Raw genomic sequence first — 16,705 nt, forward strand, 5'->3', positions numbered from 1 at the left:
TTATGGTGCAGCCATTTGGATGCATCAGTCAGGTTCTAAACACCAATGGTTTCCAACTAAAATTAGGGAGCTTGGCATGTAGCAGAGAAGGGTGTGATGAGGTGGAGGGGCCTGTGGCAAAGGGTGTGACTGGGTGATTGCATTAACGGAAATTTTTTTTTTTCCTAGTGACCAGGCCGAGGCTCGTAGATCTAAGACCAAGGAAGCCAGAAAGCGACGTGAGGAACGTCTGCAAGCAAAGAAAGAGGAGATCATTAAAACTCTTTCCAAGGAGGAAGAAACCAAGAAATGAACTGTTTAAATGTTCCTGTATATAGTTCAGAGAACGTAATAAAGTCCTTTAATATAATTAATTTCTGTGCAAGTTATTGCTGCCCCTTGACCCATTGTGTGGAACTTGAGATTACAAAGTTTTCATTGGTATATGGTTAGAATGTTTTCAGTTTGATTAGCAGTTCATTTTTTGTGCACATCAATTAAGAGAGTTGAACTACAGTAACTTAAAGGGACAATCCCACTGTTTTAAAATTAGGGTCAGAGTTGAGCTGACGGGTCGCACCCATTTTGACACATCACTCCTTCCAACCACAGTGTCCTTTGGATTTAAATATCCTATAAATCCACAGTTTTTGATTCAGCTCCCAGAATAAACAAAATTTTGGATGTGTTCCTCTGACTTGCATTATTAGATTGTGGAGCTATAGCCCCAAACTCCTGGCTCATATTTAAAATAAAGCTGTGCCGGGGAAAAGGGACATCAGTGTATAGTAACTTAAATTTTGCATCACTCATGCTTCTACAGGTGTACAATCAGCATGCTCGTTAATTTGTCAAGTCAGCAGATTTCAGACAGTTGAAAAAGGAAAGTGTCTAATGCTCAAACCTTCTGTCACGCTTGCTTTCTATGGAATTTAGTAGCAGGTCAAAGTTGCTACACCAAGCTAGTTTTCAAAACTCAGAATACAGTAAAACATGAGAGATGGTTTCCATTTACTGTTTTCTTGACTATGCTTTCTACAGGTGGAAGCAGTGTCATACAGGATTCACAATATGCACAGAATAAATTATGAAATGAAAGACTAAAAAAACTGTTTTAAAAGCCTTGCATTACGTGCTTTCTGGAGTACCAGCAGTCTGGTCAAAATGCTTAAAAGGCTACTTTTCATAAGGATAAAATGCACAGATTAAACTAATGAATGGCTCATGCAATTTGAGATGGAATGTGGCTAGCACTTTTGAAACTTCCTTCAGGCACTCCCCCCCCCCCCCCTTTCAGAGGTTGAGCATGCTCATAAAAACAAACCTGAGGTGTAAAGGGCTGAATCAGAACAAAAAAAATCCTTGCCACTGAAGTCCTGGGAGTTCTACAACCTTAAACCAGCCTCTGCTGTACCTTTTTGAGAGTGTGCTATAAAGTATGAGAGGGATTGGGGGGGGGGGCTGAAACGGTCCTGGGTTCATGGGTAGGAACTAGAGTAGTTGCTCTTGTAGACCATCATAAGCTTCGCCATTTCCTTTGCGTGCTCATATTAACATATCCCATTTGGTTAGAGGTATACCTTAACCCCATCCCATGGTTGATTTGTGTATCATATGTGCAGGGATGAACTTTGTTTTATTTGGATGGGGAGTTTGTTCCAGAGCAGCAGTATTTTCAGTTTTACCTGTCCTTCCAAACTGTTCTGTTGATGCAGAGGAGGTATAGATCCCCTAGGCCAAGCATTTGGAAGGCTTGTAAGTTGGATGGATATAAAGGTACTTTGATTAGTTGAGGGTTAAGGGGTTTCCTGTGTATTTGAATAATTTGATCTGTTATGGTTTTTGGACTTTGTATAGCGTCTGCTTCAGTCTTTTTATTGCCTCAATGTAGCCAGTGGCATGTTATAGAATTGATTTGGAGTAAGAGGTGAGGTCCTGGACTAGATCAACATTTCCTACAAATTGACATGGTTCCATTTCTGTAAAGTGGCAGTATTTGCAGGATCACGATTTGCCTTGGATTTTTTATTTATTTTTTTGCTTTTAACTTGCAGTGCTGAACTACCAGGGAATATTGTATTGCTTGCCAAGTTGATAGGAAAGTAAGGCGATATCTGAGAACCACATGAAGCTGGTTGCTGTCACTGAGTGGTATTGTGTGGCTCCTCACCCAAATGGAAACTTTTCCCAAAGACCATTTTTTTAGGTTTACTAATCCTGTAGTGAAGGCAGAAAGAGCAGACCAATTCCCAGATGTATAATTGGCTCGTAGCCATCGCACCTGTCATTAGCAAGTCACCTTGTCCTGGCCAAGCTGCGATTTTGAAGCATCACAGTGCTTTTGTTTGCTGTAGCCTAATGCTATATCTGTGTATTCAGTGTGGTTATACACAAGAATCACTTCGGCTGAACAAAAAAGTTTTACATTTTGTATTCCTTCTGGCTTGCAGCTCTAGGCAGTTGGGTAAACGGCCGGCTCATCTACCAAAGCTCAACTCATATCGGAGTGACTCCTCCAGGTGCATCTGCAGTTGACTCCTATTGATGCCTCTAGGCGTCAAACATTACTTGTTCATATTTGCATCAGTAATTCCAAAACCGTGCTATGTACTAGGTTTTAAGATTTCATCTTGAAGCTTACACAATGGCAAACTTAACCATTAATATTTGACCTTGTCTAGTGCAGGTAAATCAGTATTAACTGTTTTATATTAATTTATATAGATCATTTTCACATTTTTCTAAATATCTCAACCAAGTAATTCCTTAGCCTCGTATGAAAATTCAGCTAGATGAATAAAATTGTCTGTGTAAATTGAGTGGTTGCTGAGCTATTGTAAGTTTACGAAATATTACAAATGCAATATATACTGTTTATTGTGAGTTGTAAAATTCAGTTTAAGACCCAGAACCCAAGGAATACTAGAATACTGCCACTATAAAAAGTTTGTGCTGAAGAGTTTGCCATTTATACTTTTCATAGTCCATATGGTTCCAGAAATATGAACATTTGTTTGAAATGTGAGGACCTAAATCTGATTGTCAAAAGGCTTGGGCTCCACCCATTTAAAGTTACAGTGCAAACTTCCTGACCTCAATTGGAGTGAATTGAGTTAAGCCTGGTTGCTGTCTGGTGTGTGGGACATCACACGGGGAGCCATAAGCAGTGGGCCATAAATGTGATTGCCACACGCACAGACCTCAGAACTCCAGACAGGGATTTAGATCCTCTTGGGGGATAGGAGGGAGGGAGTACTGCAACATAGAGGACATCTTTGGTTATGGTAAGAGTTTACACAAGTGGTGTGCCCTGTTCTCATGTAGTATTCTCATATGTGGGAGAGTACCACAGCTCATGTAGAGAGGGGTGGAGGAAGAAGCTGTCAGGAATCCATGGAGGGGGTGGCTCTTGCAAATCCAGCCTTGGCTCTAGAGATGTTATCGGATTTATAGTGCTTGGTGAAGCTGTGTACAGAGGACCATGTGGCTGCCTCTAGGATAGTGACTGTATCCTTGCCTTTGAGAAACTCCCCAAAAGAAGTCACTGCTGTGGTGGAATGGGCTTGGACTGTGTGTAGTAGCTCTTACCATGGAACACAGGGCTATAGTTTTACACGTCTAGAAGATGGTCTGTTTAGATACAGATTTTTCTAGGGTCCTGGGGTGAAAAGGTACAAAAAGTTGGACTTTCTAATGTCCTTAGTCTTATCCAGATAAAACCTCAGTTGCCTGTGAACATCCAGACAATGAAGTACTCTCCCCTTCTGTGACGTAGAAGAAGGTGGTGGTGAAGATGGATTCAATTGAAGGGACATTTCATTGATCACTTTGGGCATGGAGGGGTTTAGTACAAAGGGAAACCTTATCCCTGTGGAAAATAGTAGAAGGTGGAGTAACCATGAGTACTTGCAGCTCACCTTCTTGTAGGTGAAGTAAGGGCTTGCCAGCAAGACAGTCTTCCAAGTGCACATCTTTAAAGTGGCAGAAACTACAGGCTCAAAGGGGGCAGTGGTAAGTTGTTTAGTGCAAAGTCCATGCCCAAGGAGGAGGGATGGTTTTCCTTGGTCTGATGTGGAGAAACCCCTTTGAGAGAGCTTCACCTCCAGTCTGGCTAATGGGGTAGATCCATAGGTAAGCAGGCTGAAATGGCTCTCAAGTAGGCTGTAACTAGAGTTACATAAACCTGGAAGGGGTTTTGTTGCCTTTGAAGACGCCGACTAAATTTTCAGCTGGACCTTCTGGATGGGGGGCATATAGGAACAGCCCCTTCAATGAAATTGAAAAGGCATCACTTTCTATTATAGTGGTGAGTGAAACCTGGAGCAAAATATCCATAGCAGTCTGTTTTGAGGGACGGCAAACAGATCCATCTGTGGAGTGCCCCATTAGTGGGCAATGTCTAAGAAGACATCCCTGTGCAACATCCGTTCGTGATTTGGAGACCCAAGATTTGCTTATGGTATCTGCCTGATGGTTGTCCTTTGGGGTGTATACGGTCTGCGATATTACATTGTAGTGAGTGGCCAGTTCCCATGCTTGTATTGCCAGCCTGCAGAGTAAATGGGCTCTGGTCCCCCCACTTGTTGGTGTAACCTGTCACTGTGGTGCCAGTGTAGACTTGAAGGGGACCAGGTTGTAGTAGTGGGAAGGTGGTCTTCAGGGCTAAGAGCAGTCATTTTCCTCATATTGACATATTTTTTTTCGGGACGGAGGGCTCCCATTGAACTTCTACCTGGAGTCTGTCCATGGTGGCCCCCTATCCCAGATCGGAGGGATCTGTGTACATGAATTGGACTAGACCTGGATTCTAGCTTATTTGTTGGATCCACCACCCCAACCTTATTTTTTTAAGCAAGTCAGGAAGGGTATTTGAAAAGTCCAGGGGGTAATTGTGCTGGGACCAGACATTTCAAGTACCATTGGAACTTCCTTGTGCAACCTGGTAAGGGCCAACATTGGAAGAGTAGCTGCCATTAAGCCTAGAAGGTGAAGAAATTCTCTGGCTGAGATGTGGGTGACTCCATCAAATCTGTCTTTATTCTGCAGCCCAAGATCTGTCTTGGGATGAGGTGATTGAGGACTTAGTTATGCGCCAGACTTTTGAAGGAGAGTGTGTATTGCAGATGTACCTGAAGAATGCTCACCTGTTCTGCTTGGATGAGTAGGTTGTTTATGTAAGGGTAGACTCAAATGCCTTGTTCTGCAGAAGGCTCCTGTTGGACTAGGCACTTTGTGAAAACTGTGCTGTAGACAAAACAAATGGCAAGGCAGTAAATTCAATGTACAAGGATAGCACAGCAAAACCTAGACCTCTCCTGAGGTCTGGGTTAATGGATATAGAGATGAGCCTCCTTCAGGTCTAAAGTGGCCATGACCCTATGAAGGTGTGGGGTGAAAGAAGGGTTTGTAGGGATAGCATGCAGAAGGAGGGTAGATGCAGTAAAGGGCTTAACAGGAGTAGGTCCAGAAATAGGTATCGGATGACTTTTTTTTTTGGTAGGGGTTTCCTTTTTGGAAACTGCTTTTCCTGCCAGGTTATAAAGTACCCTTTTTCCATTATCGAGACCCAGTGGTCTGGAGTGATGTATTGCCATAGGGGAAGACAGAGGTGGGTGGACAGGGTGAGGTGGGGGGAATTTAGGCAGTCGCACATTATTTGACTTGTCTGGAAAGGGCTGCCTGGGGGTTGATTTTGGGAGGGAGTTGTCCTAGGGGGGACAAGGGTTTCCTAGCCCCTTTCCTCTGCCTTGAAGTGGAAGGAGCAGGTGCCCTCTTTACAAAGCTAGGATGTTCTTCATTCCACATTGCTGCAGTCCTAACCATTGGGTAGTCCGCTGTCCAGTCGGCCCGAATACCAAAGTATATGGCTGACGTCGGTCAAGGCGCATTAGACTGACGTCAGGACGTCAGGGTACTAATGCGCATGACCCACGTCATATCCTCAGTCTTTTTTGCCGCATGGTCCGATGCAGAAGCAGTTTTGCGAGTGCAGGTTGGCGTTCTGAAATATTTCAAGTCGGAGTTTCAGACCGAATCAAAGTTGGCTAAGTACCCCGTTGGGGAACATTTTGGTTTTTTCTTGCCTCAGTATTTAACCGGATGTCAGAAAAAGTGAATAACTGTATTTCTTGTGGGAAGCAGATACCTCATAGGGATTACCATACTTTGTGTATACCTTGTTTAGGGCCTGAGCACGACGTTGTTGGTTGCCGCTCTTGTGCTAGATTTAACAAACGCACTATTAAGAGAAGGTTAGACTGTGCCAGGTTAGTGTTTGGGAAGCGTTGTAATTACAAAATGCTGTCGGATGCTCCGACGCCCGCTTCGTCCAAAAAGCGCAAGGACAAAACAGCAAAGCCTAGGGTTGATGAACCGGCAGTCCCGGACGTCGGTTCTTTAGAAGGCTCAGTGGAGCCAGAGGTTTTGCCAGGAGTTTCTTTGGAGTCTCAGGCAGAGACTTTACTGTTACAGGATGTGCCCTCTCAGGAGGTAGGCCAGGCTGAGGGGGCTTCTCAGGTAACTGTTCTTCCCTCTCTTCCCAAGGTAGTTAGAGCTTCTCCTACTGTTTCCAAAACTTCTTTGAGAGGTAGGCCCAGTGCAGCTTCAGTGGGGGCTTCTCCTAGCACTTCAGGTTCTGTGCCTAAGAAACATATGCTTAAAATGGCAGAAGATTTAATTACTATGATTAGAGGCTCTATGCCCCCTCCTGATAAGAGGCCTAGGGTGGAACCTGAGTTTGAGAGTTTTGAACAGTGTTCAGAGGCTTCTGAGTCTTCTGTGGAAGACTTGCAGGAGTATCCTCCTTATTCTGATTCTGATGTGGATGATTCCACTCCTACAGCTTCTCCTCCTGAGGATTTCTCATTTTCAGAGACTCTGCATTCCATGAGGGAGCACTTTAAATGGGAAGGCCAAGATTACTCTGATTCCAGGAAAAGGCTTAGGGAATTCTTATTTTACCCCAGCATAGGCCCTTAGCTATACCTCCTGTGTTGAATGTGGTGGAAGATGTTTTGCAGAGGCTTCCTGAACCCTGATTCTTTGCCTCCTGCCCTGTTAAGCCTGATAGGTACTATAGGGTGCCTGAAGCTCATAAGTATCTGTTTAAGAGACCTAGGGCAGACCCGGCAACTGTTTCTCAGGGGCCTAAGGGTGTTAAGGCCTCTGTTGTTAAAAATCCTGTTCCCACTGATAAAGAGGCAAGGGCTTTGGATAGGTGGGGAAAGAAAGTGTATACTTCTTCCACTTTAGCCATGAGAGCGTTGAATTGTCAGTTTCACATGCTAAAATATCAAAATTATCTCCTTTCACAATTGAAATCTAAGGTGGATGCTTTGGCGGAATGTATAGAGTGTAAAGAGTTGCTGGATTTAGTTCATGTGTCTGAACAAGTGGGTAAGCATTCTTTGCAATGTGGTTTTGATGCTGTGCAGGCCTCCTCGAGGGTGGCTGCCACTAGTTCTGTTCTTCGCAGGCATGCCTGGTTGAGGATCAGAATTTAGCAGAGCATGTTAAGACTAGGATTTTGGATGCTCCTTTACAGTCTGATGTGTTATTTGGTTCGCCTGTGGAAGCAGTTTTAAAGAAAATGGAGGACAAAGCTAAGTCTATGCAAACTGTTAAAGATTTTTGCAGGTGCAGCCACCAAGTTTAGTAGAAATTGGCCTACTAAGGGATGGACATATCCTGCTTATGATTCCCAGTCTAGGGGTAGGTCTAGACGTGGTAGGGGCAGAGCTCAAGGTTCTTTTAGGCCTAGAACAGGGGGTTCACCTGCTCAGACTTCTGGTGAGGGCAGGGGTCAGTCCTTTCGTAAACAGACCCAATGACCTGCCTTTTCAGCTGCCAGTAGATTCTCGTCTGGCAGCTCCTTTGGGAGGAAGACTGTCTCTTTTCAAAGAAAATTGGGATTTAATCACTCAGGACAGATGGGTGTTGGATATCATTCACCACGGTTACAGGTTTTATTTCCATACATTGCCCCCTTTCAAAGGCATGCCAGACGTTCCCCCTCCACAAAGGAAAGGCTCACAAGCAAATTTCTTTGTTACTCCGAATAGGGGCTATTCAGCCAGTCCCTGTACCAGAAAGGGGCCTAGGATTTTATTCTCGCCTGTTCCTAGTTCCAAAGAAGGGGAACACGTGGAGACCAATTTTGGATTTATCTATCCTCAACACTTATCTGGACATTCCCAAGTTCAAGATGACGTTACAACAGCTTTTACCTCTGCTGGGCAAAGATCATTGGATGGTAACTTTAGATCTCAAGGAAGCTTACCTTCATGTGCCTATAAGACTAAGTTGCAGGAAGTATCTGCGTTTTCGAGCTGGAAATTCTCATTATCAGTTCTCTGCATTGCCCTTTGGCTTATCTACTGCGCCCAGAGTATTCACAAAGGTTCTGGCTCCAGTGATAGCTTACTTCAGGCTGAAAGGAATTCAAATCTATCCTTACTTGGACGACTGCCTGATTCTGGCTCAAGAAAAGGAAGACCTTCTACAGCATCTGGAATATGTCATAGCAGTGCTAAGATGCCTAGGGTATTCTGTGAACGAAATAAAGTCCAGTCTAGTACCCTCTCAAGACATGTGCTTTCTGGGTGTGAGACTGAATACAGCAGCCCAGATGGCCTTTTAACCCCGGACAAACAAAAGAATCTTTTCAATTACTTCCATCAACTATCTCTTCAGTCCGGGCTGACTGCAAGGACAGTCCTTCAAGCCTTAGGGTTCATGGCATCTTGTATTCTGGTGCTTCCCAATGCCAAACTGCATATGAGGAAGCTGCAATGGTATCTCAAAATGTGTGGACACAGCACTGCCAGGATTTGGACACTGTCATTCAAATAATACCTTGCATTCAAAAAGAATTTTTGTGGTGGGCTCAGGAATGTCACCTAAACAAGGGACTCTCTGTGACCCGGCCAGAGGCGAGTCAGATTTTAACGACAGATGCCTCGGACATTGCTTGGGGAGCTCATCTAAATGGAAAGTGGATACAAGACAAGTGGCCTGCCAGACTACAGCATCTACATATCAACATGAAGGAGATGTTAGCAGTCCAGTTTGCATTAATGGCTTTCAAGGAGTTACTTCTTCCTGGGCAGGTGTTGATTCTAACAGACAACACAACTGTCATGTGGTACATCAACAAACAAGGGGGAACACATTCTTATCCTCTATGCAGGCAAACAATGATTTTATGGGAGACTGCACTCGGCTTGCAACTAACTCTTCAGGCAAGGTTTCTGCCGGGAGCACAGAACTCCTTAGCAGATGTGTTAAGCAGGCAAATCATGGATCCCCACGAGTGGAAACTGGATCTTCATGTATTTCAGAAATTGAGTGTGTCATGGGGAACTCCAGACATAGATCTGTTCGCTTCTCCACTAAACCACCAGCTGCCAAAGTTTTGCACAAAGGGGTTTCATCACACAGCTTGGAAAGTGGACGCTCTTTCTTTCAGTTGGAAAAATCTTCATGTGTATGCCTTTCCACCTCTGCCTCTTCTCCCAAAGGTGCTCCTAAAGATCAGACAAGACAAGCCAAGGATGATTCTAATAGCTCCAGATTGGCCTCGGCAACACTGGTACCCACTTCTAAGGAGTCTGGTAAGGAAGCCTCCATGGCCTTTACCTTTGATTCCACACCTGTTATCTCAGAGGGACGGTCACCTGCTCAATGTCAAGCTTCAATCTCTTCATCTAACAGCCTGGCATATTCTGTTTTGAAACACAGCAGGTCTCAACTTCCTCAACAAGTTTTAAATGTGATTATGGAAGCCAGAAGACCTAGTACAAGGAAAGTGTACGCAGAAAAATGGAAGAGATTTTTATTTTGGAGTGCAGCAAAGAATTTGGAGATTTCTGAGCCTAATTTGAGTGTGGCTCTTCAATATCTTACTGAGTTATTGGACAAAGGTTTGTCCTTCTCTTCCATTAAAATTCATGCTGCAGCAATTTCAGCTCACTATGATTGTGACCCACCATTGTTTTCGCATCCTTTGTTTAAGCAGTTTCTTAGAGGGGCAAAGAATATAAGACCCCCACGTAGAGCTCCTACTCCTGCTTGGGATCTCAATTTTGTGTTGGAAAAACTTACTCTACAACCTTTTGAGCCTGCGGCTACTGCTGAGTTAAAATACTTGTCATGGAAGACTGCTTTTTTGTTGGCCATTACTTCTGCAAGAAGGGTTTCTGAGTTGCAGGCCCTTATGGCAGTAGAGCCCTTTTTGATTTTCCATAAGGATAGAGTATCATTACGCACTAATCCTTCCTTTATGCCTAAGGTGGTTTCTAGTGTGGCTTTAAACCAAACTATTCATTTGCCTACTTTCTATGCAGATCCCCAAAACAAGGGAGAAAAGATTTTGCACACTTTAGATGTACATAGGCAGTTACGTTATTATTTAAGCAGGACTAAGGATTTCAGGCAGTCTCAGCAGTTGTTTGTTTCTTTTGCCTTGACTTCTCAGGGCAAGCCTGTGTCTAAGCAAACTATTTCTAAGTGGATTGGGTTTTGCATTTCATTTTGTTATTCCCATCATGGCAAGGAGATTCCAGCTGGGATTAGGCCTCATTCCACAAGGGCTACTGCCACTTCAACAGCATTTCTCAGGGGGGTCGCAACTAAGGATATTTTGGAGGCAGCTACTTGGAGTTCAGTGCATACTTTCTCTAAGCATTACCACCTTCCTCTCTACTCTAAATCTAGGGCTGGTTTTGCCACAGCTATTTTGCAAGGCATGTTGACAGCTCCTGCTTCCTTATGATTTGCCAGCCTCCCTTACCTCTGCTTTGGGATTCTACCCAATGGTTAGGACTGCAGCAATGTGGAATGAAGAACATAGTACAGTTTTGTACCTACCATAAATGTAGATGTTCGAGGATCCACATTGCTGCAGTCCAATTTACCCTCCCTCCTTCCCCTCTGTGTTTAGGGGTTGTGGTGTGGGTTAGGCTATATTCTTGTGCATTTGTATATATTGTATATATGTTTGGTGCAGGGTTTTTGTTGGTGTTTTGGTTTGGGCCTTGTCTTTTTAGGGCCTTCTGACATCTGGGGCAAGAAAAGACTGAGGATATGACGTCGGTCATGCGCATTAGTACCCTGACGTCCTGACGTCAGTCTAATGCGCCTTGACCGACATCAGCCATATACTTTGGTATTCGGGCCGACTGGACAGCGGACTACCCAATGGTTAGGACTGCAGCAATGTGGATCCTCGAACATCTACATTTATGGTAGGTACAAAACTGTACTTTTTGCAGGATAGTTCCTGTAGAATTTTGGAACTGGGAATACCAGTAGATGTTTTTGAATAGTTCAGATTGTTTGCCAAAGAGGAAGTTGTCCAGTGGAGCATCCAGGAAGTCATCAGGGTGGGGGTTGAAGTCTGAGCCAGGAGTACCTGCATGAAACCTGAGGCAGATAATCTGGCTGAGGCTTCAGCATTGTATCTGTAGTTTATGGAATGCCTGTCTACCTGTGCTGCTAAAGTAATTGCCCTAAAGGCCAAGGTAGAGTATGTGTAGATCTTTTTTACCAGTCTGTTCACCTTATTGTCCTTATCAGATGGCAGCAGGGAAGAGGAAGGGATCTGCCTGGATTGCTTGTCTGGTGCCACTAAAATGGCAGCTGGGTCTGTCGTGTGGCTTGAGGTAATTGTAATCAGGGTCTTTACAGAATATGACCTTTTGAGTCCGGTGGTTGGGATTCAGGGGTCCTGAACGCAGAAGCAAAGGCATCCAGGTAAGCTGGAATTACAGGAGAATAGCAGAGAGGGTCTCATCTGGAGAAGCTCAAAGTATCTTTGTACCTCTTATTTGGGTGGAGTCCCACTGGACATACTCTCATTTTGGAGATGGTCCCCCCAAAGGTGATTATCTTTTGTTTCCTTCCAAGGAGTTTTAATCTGGAGAGCAGTATTCAGGAGGAAGGCCAGCTGAGAGGGTATATGTGTGACTGAGGAAGTATTCTTCTTGAAGAGGAATGGAACTGGCAGAGGTGGGCCTGGGATCAACGGTAGGCAGAGCAGGAGTATGTGAAGCCATAGGCCTCGGGGCCATAAAGGCCTGAACCAGGCACTGGAAAACATTTGCCAGTCTGGCTTGCCTCACCGGTGCAGACAAATATGCTCCCCCCCCCCCTTCTCTTGAGTGTGTCATCTTGAATAGTTTGAGAGGTCTTAGCCTATTGTCAGGCCTGGGGTTGAGGTGCTCTGTTCCAGTCTTGTTAGTTGTTGCTGAAGCACCTACCAAGGGGAGAAAATGCCAAGAGGAGAAAGGAGCCACTTTTGAGATAAGTATTTTCTTCTGCCTTTTTGTTAATTACTGCTTTGCCGCCTACTTTTTGGCATTTTCCAGCTTGCTAAAGTTTATATCTGTATTGTATTTAGAACACATCTAGAGCCTGTTTACTGCATTTCCTGTGTTGCACTTAATTTCAAATAGTTTTTTTTTCTCTTAAAAACTGCATTTTACCTGACTTTGGCCTAGCACTCAAGTGTGGGGTCATTTATTGCACTTTTGTAATTATTTTGCTACTTGTGTATCTCTGCTACCAACAAAACAAAAAATCTTGCTTTTTTTCCCCACTTCCTGAAATTTAAGAAAGTTCAGTTAGCTTTGCTGTTCTGAACGGTTTAAGTTTCTTGGAGGCCAGTGCTTGCTTGGACTAAAGGGAAGTCTGTGTTCACCAGTGGCGGTGGTTAACACTGAACAGCCTGCCTGTAGGACTGGTTACAGCCTAGAAGCTGTAGTTTTATTGGCCATTTTGGGTCAATTCTAAACTCTTTGATCTCGCTCAACCCTGCAACCCTCTTAGCACGGTCTTGCGCACAGAGCAGTGTCGCTTCAACGAGCTCAAACTATTCCTGGCTCCACAAAGTCTACTCTTCACTTTTTCCCCTTAGAACTGCTCTAAATCTCAAATTAAGCACTCTATTCTCATTCTAAAGCCCTGCACTTGCTCGTATAAGTAATCTCCTAGGTAAACAAACTGAAGCACTACATCCTCTTGTACTCCTTCAAAGCACTTGCTCCCTATTGGTTCTTTCTGATCAGTCAATAAGTAGTTCCCTATATTATTCAGGCATGTCCAAAGGTCAGTTTCGAGTTTACTCTCCAGTCCAGTTGGTGAATCTGGGAATCTTGAGGCAATGTTACAACTGCCTTATGTATACAGACCACCCTCTCCTCCCAACAAGCTCAAATATATGCGAGGTGCAACTATGTAGCCAAACTGGAGGCTAAGCTCTCAACCCAGTACTGGCACAGCCTGTCAAGAGGCGAAGGTAACCACACACACCACAAATCCAGTCTCGCATAGACCTATCGCATCAGCAAACCAAACACACAAACGCACAAAAACATACTCGGAGGCTCTAAATAAAAATCTGCCTAAGCAGTAGAGACCTCCAAAGCAGACATCCAAGCAACACCTACCACGAAACAGCTACGTAGCACATAGCTCACAAAATCAGTGTGCCACACAGTCACAGCCCTTAGGGCTCAACAACACACCTAATACACTTGTAATAGGTGACTCTATTGTCAGACACACTGATGTCCCACTCACCAGGCTGAACAAGAAGGTGACTAAGCTGCCTGTCTGGTGCCAGGATCCACCACATAACACAAGCACTCTGGTCACTCCAAAGCAAGTGCAAGTATGACTCAGTCATTGTCCATGCTGGTGTGAATGACAGACTTGCCTCCCTGGACAACATGAAAATAGACACAGGATCTCTTTGATCATGTAGCCCAGGCCGGTATGACCCTGACCTTAAGTAGCATCTTACTCTCACCAAGAATGATGCCACAGTATAGAGAATGATCAATATTAACAATTGGCTAAAGTATTGGTGTCATTCAAAGGGGATCCAGTGTCTGTCAGCCTGGGATGACATGCTCGACAAGCCATGTTGCTTCACTAGGGATGGCTTGCACCTGTCACCCCTGCGTTTTCGAATACTGGCTAAGGCTCTTGCCTCCCCCATAGTGCCTTTTTTAGGCAAGGCTCAAAAGACAAACCCACCCCCATAGACAACACACAGAAAAAAAAAAAACTAAGGGTAATACTGCTTAAAACTAAGGGTAATACTGCTCAACGCCAGAAGTCTAAACCTCAAGATGCACGCACTCGAGACTCTCCTCAGTATGGAGAATATATCTGTGCAGTAACAAATACCTGGTTCAAGGCTCCCGAGAGCACCCCAGCACTACCAGGCTATACTTCATACTATGCTTTCCAGCCCCAAAACTTGGACCGAACCACAAAAGGGGGAGTATCCATATTTATCAAAGATGCCCACACCTCCAGGCTAATGGCACTGCACGAAGCTTTGGAGACCATGCAACAGAGAGCAAAACTGCCTTTCAGTTTGTAGCCTGCTACAGACCACCCTCCCAAACATAGGAACCTCATTCTGCTTTCCGGAGGACACTGGAGAATATGAAGGTCTCTCCAAACTGTTATATTGGGTGACTTCAGCTACCCAAACATCAGTTGGGAAAACTCAAGCCCAAACACCCTAGCCCAACAGTTCCTAGAATTTGTAAACTCAAATGCTATGGAACAACTGGTCACCACCCCCACAAGAGGTGAAGACGTACTGGATCTGGTCATCACCAACATGGGGTCTGTTCCACACCAGAGGTATACTCCTCATTGGTAAGATCAGACCATAAATCTCACTGGACATCCATATTCCATCCCCACCCCTAGCCAAGGAAACCACTGTGAAGAACTTCTCAAAAGCAAACCACACTTCTCAAAACCGAGGTGGAATCCTTCATTGCCCCCGGGCCAGTGGACAATACGGCCCAAAATGCAGAATCCTTTACAAAAGCATTCTATGGACACCTACAGGAATGCATGGAGCATGCTATCCCAAATAAAACCAAGACTCACTCCTCCAAAGGCAGGAGACCTGTCTGGTGGACCCTGGCCATAAATAAGCTGTACAACAGAAGGAGAAAGCTACTACATGACAGCAAAATCCCAAAAAGGAAGGCATCACTGATCAGTACTAGCAAAAAACTACGATCCCTCAAAGTCTTCTAAGGCTAGCTTTGAAAGAAAAATTGCACAAGACACTAAAGATAATCACAAGGCCTTCTTTAGTTATGTCAGAAACCTGGGAGGCAACTCCCAGATATGCTCTGAGTTAGTGCAAAATGACAAATTCACTGAACCCACAGACATTGCCAACAGCCTGGCAGAAAGGTTCAGTGCAAGCCCCCCCCCCCCCCAAAGAGCAAATGTCTCTCCCATCAAAGTGTAGCCTTCTTGAGATCACAGATGCACAGGTGAGAGCTGCTCTAAAGCTAAAAACACAGCATCAATGGGACCAGACGGTGTCCCGGACTGCGTCTTACACGAGCTCCAAGAAGAACTAAACCCTCAAAGTCACTGTTCAATCTCAGCCTTACTACAGGATATGTTTCCAAGGAATAGCGTACAGCAACAGTGGTCCCACTCCACAAAGGTGGTGCCACAACAGACCCCGGAAACTATCGCCCTGTAAGCCTGACTAGCCTGGTCTGCAAAGCTATGGAATGTATCATCATGGAAATCATACATGCATTGGGAACCTGCAGACACTGGATCCTACCCAATTCGGCTTCGTTAAGGGCCGATCTTGCCTCTTGAACCTGACTACTTTGAAACAGTTACCAAAGCCATAGATGAGGGGAAGGTAGTCCACACAGCCTACCTGGACCTCGCAAAGGTCTTTGCCACTTGGGCATCATAAATAAGCTCACCAGCTTAAATATCAACCCTTATGTCACAAGATGGGTTGCAAACTGGCTCAGGGATAGAATCCACATGGTCAGAATAGCAGGTGCCATGTGAGACTAAACCAGTTACAAGTGGTGTCCCACAAGGCTCAGTCCTAAGACCTCTCTTGTTCGGTATATATTTCTCTGAGGTACAGGCTAACACGGGTGGACTATGGCTGACCAAGTTTGCAGATGACTGCAAACTGTGTGCTATAATCGACTCTCCGACTGACAAGCCTCCTCCAAAAGGGTCTCCGAGACTGATAACTGGTGCCAGAGCCATGGCCTAAAGCTAAATGCCAAAAAGTGCATAGTCATCCCCTTTGGAAAAAACAGTGCCCTCAAATTACCACATGGGTGGTAATCCATTAAGTATGGAAGTAGGGACTTGGGGACCCAAGTAGATAGCAATCTCTCCTTTGACAATCATGTTGTCAAAGTGGTTAGAAAGACCTATATAGCCCACCTTATGAAAGGATTCACATCTAGATCAAGAGAGGTCATTGTGCCCCTCTACTCATCGCTTAGGCCCATAATTTGAGTACAATGCCCAGTTTGGGATGTACCTTACATGGCACCTTCAGCAACTGGAAAGACCCCAAAAGTATCTCACCAAGAGGATCAAGGGGCTCAAACTGCAGTTCAGCTAAAGAAACTCCAGATCTACTCAGTTGCGTGCCGCCTACTCAGAGGCAATCTGTGTCTTGCGTATAAAGCCATGTCCAACCCAGAATTAATGGACATGCTTCACCTCAGGAAATCTAAATCCCTTAGAGCTACATGCTCCAGGGACCTGAACCTCAGCACAGAAATAAATAGGACATGCTGGAGGGACAGATTCATATCCCAGAGGCTCCCCTTTAACAAAATCCCAATCCATGTCAGGCAGAGCCCCTCACTGACCCTCTTCAAGAGAAATCTTGACGAATGGATGGGAGATC

At 44.7% G+C, this 16,705-nt stretch overlaps 1 protein-coding gene across 1 annotated transcript in view; it reads left to right on the forward strand.

Moving 5' to 3' along the window:
- RPL19 (ribosomal protein L19) overlaps positions 1-353 on the forward strand; it is a 46,298-nt gene extending 45,945 nt beyond the window's left edge. The window contains exon 6 of the mRNA XM_044055379.1: positions 169-353. Coding sequence (XP_043911314.1) covers positions 169-292 — 124 coding nt within the window. The 3' untranslated portion in view covers positions 293-353. The remainder of the gene's footprint in view (positions 1-168) is intronic.
- The last annotated feature ends 16,352 nt before the right edge of the window (positions 354-16,705 follow it).

This window comes from Protopterus annectens, chromosome 13.part0 (assembly GCF_019279795.1).
Source record: "Protopterus annectens isolate FY-2018-M chromosome 13.part0, PAN1.0, whole genome shotgun sequence".
Lineage (NCBI taxonomy): Eukaryota > Metazoa > Chordata > Ceratodontiformes > Protopteridae > Protopterus > Protopterus annectens.